Source organism: Crocodylus porosus, unplaced genomic scaffold (assembly GCF_001723895.1).
Source record: "Crocodylus porosus isolate Cpor-Errol unplaced genomic scaffold, CroPor_comp1, whole genome shotgun sequence".
NCBI lineage: Eukaryota > Metazoa > Chordata > Crocodylia > Crocodylidae > Crocodylus > Crocodylus porosus.
In genome coordinates, this window is record NW_017728925.1 from 348,265 (window position 1) to 355,860 (window position 7,596).

General features: G+C 53.5%; 1 protein-coding gene across 1 annotated transcript in view; it reads right to left on the reverse strand.

Annotated features, from left to right (window-relative positions):
- ABCA2 (ATP binding cassette subfamily A member 2) overlaps positions 1-7,596 on the reverse strand; it is a 77,153-nt gene that overhangs the window by 13,472 nt on the left and 56,085 nt on the right. Inside the window, exons 30-37 of the mRNA XM_019541083.1 lie at positions 7,309-7,411; positions 6,301-6,629; positions 4,814-5,027; positions 4,089-4,194; positions 3,224-3,335; positions 2,581-2,641; positions 1,897-2,071; positions 600-741 (exon numbers count right to left, since the gene is read on the reverse strand). Coding sequence (XP_019396628.1) covers positions 600-741; positions 1,897-2,071; positions 2,581-2,641; positions 3,224-3,335; positions 4,089-4,194; positions 4,814-5,027; positions 6,301-6,629; positions 7,309-7,411 — 1,242 coding nt within the window. The remainder of the gene's footprint in view (positions 1-599; positions 742-1,896; positions 2,072-2,580; positions 2,642-3,223; positions 3,336-4,088; positions 4,195-4,813; positions 5,028-6,300; positions 6,630-7,308; positions 7,412-7,596) is intronic.

A 7,596-nucleotide genomic window follows, 5' to 3' on the forward strand; every position in this document is an offset into this window, starting at 1 on the left:
CCATTGCAGACAGGGCTGCTCTGACAGATTAGATGCCCAGACACCAAGACGCACATTTTCAGAAGTGGCTTCCCTTTCTGGGCACCAACCTTGAGACCCCATGAGCCCAATTTTGGTGGGTACTGAGCACCCAGTACTCCCACGGACTTCAGTGTGAGCTGCAGGGGGACGGGCCACAAGATCTGGATTAGACCTTGGTAGTCACTGATATAGAGAGATTCTGGGCAGGTCTCAACTTTTAAGCCTGCCTGCACCAGAAGCTGAGATCCTTGTCCACACATGGTCCAAGCTCTCAAGCTGAGAGCCATCTCTGAGCACTATGGTCCATGTAACTCAAACAGGAGCCCTCACAGGCTTGGCTGTGCTAAGATCCATGTTCTAGGTACAAGGCATCCTTCATCCCTTTGCAGAAACAGGAGTGTCTTATGTGAGAACAGAAGTAATAAGGTAGCCTGTAGTAGGACAAGGTAGAGACCATCTGTGCTGAAGTGTTATAGGGTGAGAGAGGCTGAGAGAGAGGTGGGGAATCCTAGATTTATCACATGAGAGGAGGCAAAACTAAAGGCAGGAGCCTAGTTCCTGTATACAACAGCATTTACAGTGAACACCAGCCCTGTGGACGTACCCATAGAGCAGGAAAAGCGAGAGGACAGCCGGGAAGTTGGTGGAAGAGGTGTATGCCGGAAGGTCGAACACAAAGAGGATAATGATGCAGCAGGTGGCTGGCACCAGGTAGTTCAGCTGGAAAAGAAACAAGGGAAATGAGTCAAATTGGTAGGGGGAGCTGAGCCCAGGAGAAAACAAATGTGGTGCAGGAGGCACCATGGCAGACCTGGCCAGCGGAGCTTACCACAAAGGGGAGAAGGAACCCCAGACCCACCATGGCCAGGACCCAAATTCGCTTTCCCTCAACAGGTCAGGTCTTGTGCCATAGCTCTATTGGAGCTATTTCTCCTACAGGCTGGAACAGCCATGGGCATGACACAGACTGCTACACTGCCTCTTCAAACACCTGGTAGGTGCTCAAGACTGCAGCAGACGCCACATAGGCACAGTACCTAGACAGAGAGACTCAAGATGGACAGTCTGAGTCCTTTCCTAGCAGTGCTGTAGTGTTTATACTAGAACTGGTGCCTCAACGTCTCATTGTTAGTTCACAAGAGTCCCTTTTGGTGGGGCTTTTCAGGAGACCAAGATGGGTCCATTTCCTGCTGAAGTCTTCATGGAGCAGGACATGCATTGTCCCAGTCCAAGCCCCTCGCTTCAGAGATACGAAACCAGGCCAAAGGGAAGGGCAGAACAATTATTCCCTCAGGATCCCGGATGGGATGATAACCTCAAATACCAAACCTACCGCATTCCACACGGCCCCTGTGTGCCAAAGACGCACATGGGTCAGAGACACACAGCCAAGCCACCCCAGGAACCCCATCAAGTCCAAGTGTCCATTCCCCAGGAAAAATGCCCAGCAGCTCCTATGCTAATAAGAGGCACAATGGCAGCAGAGTACTGTCAGACAGCCAACAGAGGCGAGGAAAAGCAGTGTCATACAGCCAGAGAACTCTGCAGATAGGCTGAGGTCCTAGCCAAAAGTGCAGCAACCTTTGTAGGATGGGTAGGAGGGAAATAGCTCAAAGACTTTCCATGGGCATTAGGAACTAGCAGAAGGGTGGGGAAAATGGCCCAGTTCTGGAACAGTCTGCTGAGGAAGGAGTTTACTGGGGGTGGAGAGCCTTCAGGGGACTGGCCCACCACATCTGGGGGGGCATGGATGTCTCTCGCTTGATGGTCCTCAGTGGCATGCCCAGTGCACATAGCACCCACTGGCCAACTCCTTCACTGTATGGGTCGACTTGAGTGGGCACAACTGCTCTGAAACACCTTGTCTGCTCTTACCATATCCCAGACATAGTTGGCCAGCCAATAGATCACTGGGTCGCAGCCACTCACGAACTGCAGGTGCTTAGCTTTGGTAGCCTTTTCAGCCACTAGGAACACCACAAAGCTGGCTGGCACGAAGGACATGGCCACGATGATGAAGATGGCAATGACCACATCAGTGCCTTGCAGGCTACAGTGAGGGAAAAGCAGCAGAAACAGGAGCAAGGAGGAGGAAAACTGTTATCTTCGGTGAATGGGCAGGGGCAACTCACCCAGAGACAGGGTGGCCACCACTGCCAGGCACCCCAGTGGGGACACAGCACATGCCAATCTAAGCGGAGACATGCCATAAGCAGGGGAAATGGCAAAATTCCAAGTTCTTCAGAAAAGTGACTCACGCTCCCAAGATACCCCCCCAAAATGATGTTTTTTGGTTGCTTCCCAACTAGGCCTCCAATGCCAATGGTGGCCTTTCTAAAAGGCAGCTGCCTATGGTTCTGCCTAAGCCTGCTTGTCTGTTATAAAACAGACAGCCCATTTTGCAGTTTCCTCCTTTGCTTCCCACTGTTCATCACACAGCTCCTCTCAGGGGTGGCAGGAGCTGGCACTGCTCCTGCCTTGTGGGGTCCTACAGCCATGGCCACCCGACAGTGTCTTCTTCCCTTTGTATAACAAACACCATACCCCACTGGTACGTACAGGTAATCCAGGGAGAGGCTGGCGCTGGTCTTGTTCATAGGGTGATTGGTTACTGTGATACCTACAGCAAAACAGGAAAGGGAACGCAGATTATGTGAAAGCAGAACAGCAGACCTTCACCCCCTCAGCCTCAGCCAGGCTGGCTGAGAACGGCAGGCCCTGGTGCCTATCCTGAGGAAGAGCAAGAAGTTTCCTTCCCTGCTGCAGAGCAGAGGGAGTCCTGTCACAGGAATAATCCTCCTCCTGCACCTCTACTCAGAGAAGCTCACAGAACTTCAGATGTTAACTAATAAACCATATATGAACCCCATCAGGGCCCCCGTTCTTGCCATTTCATAGTGGTATAAGCTGCAGCACAGAGCCACTTAGGGCTTATTCCAGCTTCTGCCACTGAAAATCCTGGCACCTACCCCCTGCTGTGACCCCTGGGGCTCTCACAAGTATTTCCAAAACCAAAGCAGCAGCTTGACCAGGCTGGGCCTTCTCTTAATCCCCATCACAAAGGAGTCAGGCACTAGCTTGCCCACCAGGGATGTTTCTTCCCCCATTCATCTGGGCTGTTCCCTAAAAGCAGGAAGGGGTTGGTCCCCAATGCATCTCTCCTCTGTGCATGCTGTGGTCACCCGCACGCCTGCCCTCTCACCATAGGCAGCTGGATTTCCCCTGCTTTTGGGCAAGTTGGCGCGCAGGATGGCGTTGTTCAGTGCATTGAGGTAGGTGGGCATGCTGTGGTAGCCCTTGTTGTTGTAGAAGACCTGGAAGGGCAGAGCAGAGAGATGGGTTCAGGCTTGTAAACCCCAATAGGGGTCAGCGAGGGGAGGAAAGCAGAGGGGCTTGAGTGAGGAGAGATGGCCCCAGACAAGTCTGACAGAGAAAGCACAGGCCCCCTTGGGACTGCCACACCCCTGCCCTCTCCTTCAAAATCTGCTACCAACTGGTGCCCCAATGAGGCAGGGAAGTTGCTCTTGTATGGTAGCTGGGGGCTCACTCTCTTGTTGCAGGCAGGAACACCCCCCTCCCACCACACATCTTCCTGCCCCCTTGCCTCCAGTCCTAGGAGCTAGTATGGGAGAAAAGAATCAAGGGACTGCTGCTCTTTAGGCAGTCACCCACTGCTCTGGCAATGGTGCCCATCCATGAATGGCAGCAAGCTGGCCAAGTGCTGCTACAAAGCTTTACAGACACCCTGGAGACCAAAAGCCACCGCACCTGCCCAGAGCAAGGAGCGCATAGCCAGTTTTCTCATTTTGGTGAAGGTAGCTCTCTGCTAGCAACTGTCAGGGCCAGCAGACTCCCCATGAGGGTCCTGAACAAGAGCCGTTCTCACTCAGGAGCACATGAAGACATTAGTTTACTGCAAGTGAAATCCACCCCCTTGCTCTGGAGTCCCTTTGACAAGGCCCAGGAAAGTAGGAGGGGGAAGAGTGAGTGGGAAAAGGGGCCAGGGAGAGGACATGGAAAAAACTTCCTCTCTTCCATCAGACAAGACATGCTCAGGTCTCGCCTACCTGGGCTGTTCTCCTGACCGCGATCTTCCGCACCGTGGGAGGAGCCTTGACCCCAAAGGATGCTGGGATGGATTTCTGGACATTGCCAAAGGTGAGCGCCCCATACCTGAGGTAGAAGGGGACACAAGAGGAGAGGCTGCAACTACCTTCGCTACACAAGCAGCTTGGAGGTGCCCTTGAAATGCCAGACTTTGTGGGGAGAGAGACCCCAGATCCGTTCTCCTCTGAAGGGCCTTACCTGGCAGATGCCACCCTGGGACCCTCTTCCTGTCAGATGTGACAGCAAACACGCTTCTGAGCAGAAGCAAGGGAATTCTGCCCTCACCTGTCCTGCTACCACAGCAGGCTTGAGAGCCATTGCCTTCACCACAAGGAACGCTGTCACTGCTGCTAGTCCATGCTGCACTGGGCCTAGCACTTGCTGAGCAGTTCTTCCTGGATGATGGAGCAGGAGTCAACCTGATCCCCATGTCTCCCCAGAGGGCCAGCAGGAAAGCCCCTGCATTCAGCTGTAGAGGCATGTAGCCTCCTGAAGGAACTCCTTCCAACTCTATGATCAACTGTGCAGCTCTCCCGAGTCCCCCTGATGCCTCCAGGCCACCTCAAGTGGTCTGCTGCCAGAGATCCATTGCCCCCGTGGCTTCACTTCAGCGCCCAACCACCCATCTCTTCCAAAAAAAGCTCTGGCAGGGCCAGGCAGCAGCAGAGCTAGCCCATGCTCTCACCTGTGCAGTCGGAAGCGGTCCGAGGTGTACAGCAGGTACTCTGAAACGTTGCGCCCGGTGATATCAGCTAGGATGTCCCCTGTCACAACCTTCATCTGGGGTGGGTGGCCTCCCACCCCACTGGGGCAGGAGAAGCCTGTCCCCTGCATGGAACAAGTGCACTTGATCGGCTCATGGACGATGCGGGGCAAGGACGGTGCTGAGGTGATGGTCTCTGAAGGGACAAGAGAAGAAAAGCAGCTCTAAGTCCCCTCTGCATGGTGAAAGGCAGGGACACTTCAGTACTGCCCATTAACACTGGCCATGGCTGCTGTTGTTTCTGGGAAGGGGGAAACAATCGGAGTGCTGAGACAAGGACAGAGTCATGCAAGGAGAAAGCATCCTTGTGACCTTGCCAAAGCTCAGAGTCCACCTAGATGCAGACACCTGAGGACTAGCTTTCACAGGTTCTTTGGAGACGCATAGCTCTATCATTTGAGGCTCCTTCATTATTTATCTTCTACAAGGTCCAAATGAATCAGAAGGGGTTAGAGATGGGAGAGGAGATTGATCAAGATCATATGTTTGACAGCACTCAGTGACCAAGATGATTTACTTGTGGATTTACTTTACAGTTAGGGCTGCCAGGCTCTGGAATGGGCTCCCAAGGGAGGTGCTGCTCTCCCCTATCTTCAAGAGAGGTTGGATAGGTATCTGGCTGGGGTATTATGATCCTAGCACTCGCTTCTGCCCAGGGCAGGGAGTTGGACTTGATGATCTGTTCAGGTCCCTTCTGACCCTAGAAGGTATGAAACTATGGAAGGAGAGGAACAGGGGACATGATGGAAGTAGCTGGAAGCATGAACAGTCCACAGAGATGGGAGATCACCAGTAACTCTTATCTCTGTCTTATGGTCCCAAAACAGAGGGCACAGGAAGAAACTAAAGTTTTATACAATGTGTACTCTATCAGTCTGGGGAACTCCCTGCCACAGGGGGCTACTGAAACCAAGAACTTGGCAGGCAAAATTCTAAAAAAGGGCTGGACATTCATACGTGTTGAAAACATCCTGGGTGACAGTGTAAGGGAAACCAGGATTTTGGGAGGGATAGTAAGTGCCAGGCTTCCAGACATGCTCGAAATACTGGAGACAGAGAGAGCTGGGCGGGTCATTTATCCCATATCTGTTACCATGGGTTTCTTACACATTCCTTTAAGGCAGCTGGTTTTGGGAGCTGTCAGGTACATGACACTGGGCTGGAAGGAACTCCAAGCTGACTTTGTCATTCCTTTGTTTCTAAACTCTGCAATGCCAACAGAGATCTTCCTCCCTGAAAGGTGTGATAGGAAAATCCCAGACAAGCCCTTCCTGGATGCAGTAGGGAGTGCAATCCTTTAGGCCCAGTGGGCAGTGCCAGCCACCCAAGTTCCAAGTCAGGCAGCACCGTGTGGCATGAGGGCAGTGGTGGTTTGTTCCCTACACTCTGGTCACCATGCCAGGCATTACCTTTGACAGTGGAGGGGTAGGTGGTGGAGTTCCAGGCATGCAGCAAGTCCTCGTCCATGGAGACAGGGTAGTCAGACGGGGCAGGAGATGGTGGTGGCGGCACAAAGTTGGAGAGCGGCAGGCCCTGGGTGAAGGAGTCAACACACATGGCATCAAAGTACTTGGCCGCCAGCATCTTGGACTCATTGCTGTTGAGGTTCAAGGTCTGCACCAGCTGGTCTAGGGTGCTGTTGAAGGCCGTCTTCAGCACACAGGTGGCCCCCACCCCTGAGGGCAGGTGGAAGGTGTTGACGAGCAGCTGAGGGCTGGCATCAGGAGACAGCTTTATGCTGCAAAGAGGGAAAGTGGGTGAGAAGGGCTCAGTGTGCACAGGATTCCTTAGCATAGGCCCAAGAGTCCCTATTGTTTATGTAGCAGCAACATGGGCTTGCTAGGCCAGGCTCTAAAGGAGGGCTGAGCTCCTATGGCTTGAGGGACCCTCACGGTTTGGTTAGATCTGGCAACCTGGCTTGGAGGCTGAAGGGGACTGGGTGGCTCGGGGAACTAACGAGGACTACGGAGACTTGCTTGCTTGACACAGTCTTAAATCTAGCCCGAGCCTATAATCTCTGATAGGTGTTGGCTGACCGTAACTGGTATGAAATGAGCTTCTGGTCTCATTCACCTTGGAAACAGCTGGGCACCGCCCCCAAGCCCATTGCCTGTCTAGGTGTCAACCTGTGCCATGGAGAAGACAGTAGATGAGGCTGAGCTCCAGCCTGGCGCCTTTCCCCAGTGCCAGACTCAGAGGAATGACCCTGCTCAGAGAGCAGCAGCCCGACTGCCCTCCTGAGCCTCTGCCTGAGACTGCAAAATCCCACATGGTAGCATTTCCCTCAGCAGGACATGAGGTCCTGTGAGAAGATTCACAGGGGTGTGCCCTGCAATCCTAATCCCTTGCTGGTGGAGAGGGAAAGAGAAAGAAGTCAGCCCGGGACATCTCCCAGGCCAGTGGCGACAGCTTCTCACCGGTACTCGCGTCGCTCCTCATTGGCGTAGGGGATGAAATTGCCCTTGGGCTGGGTATAGTTGTGATACTGAGACGGTGAGAGGATCAGAGGGGGCAGGTCACCTGAGAGACAAGGAGAGATGCTGCTGAAGAACTTCCCTCATGATGGTGGCCACTGGGCTCTGCCGTACCTGCCTATTCTGGGTCTGGATGTCAGCCCTGGGGACCCAGAGAAATGGCCTGGGGGACTGGCAGGCCCACCGGCTGAGTCCTCCTCTCCCATTTTTCAGAACTGCTGGGCAACTTCC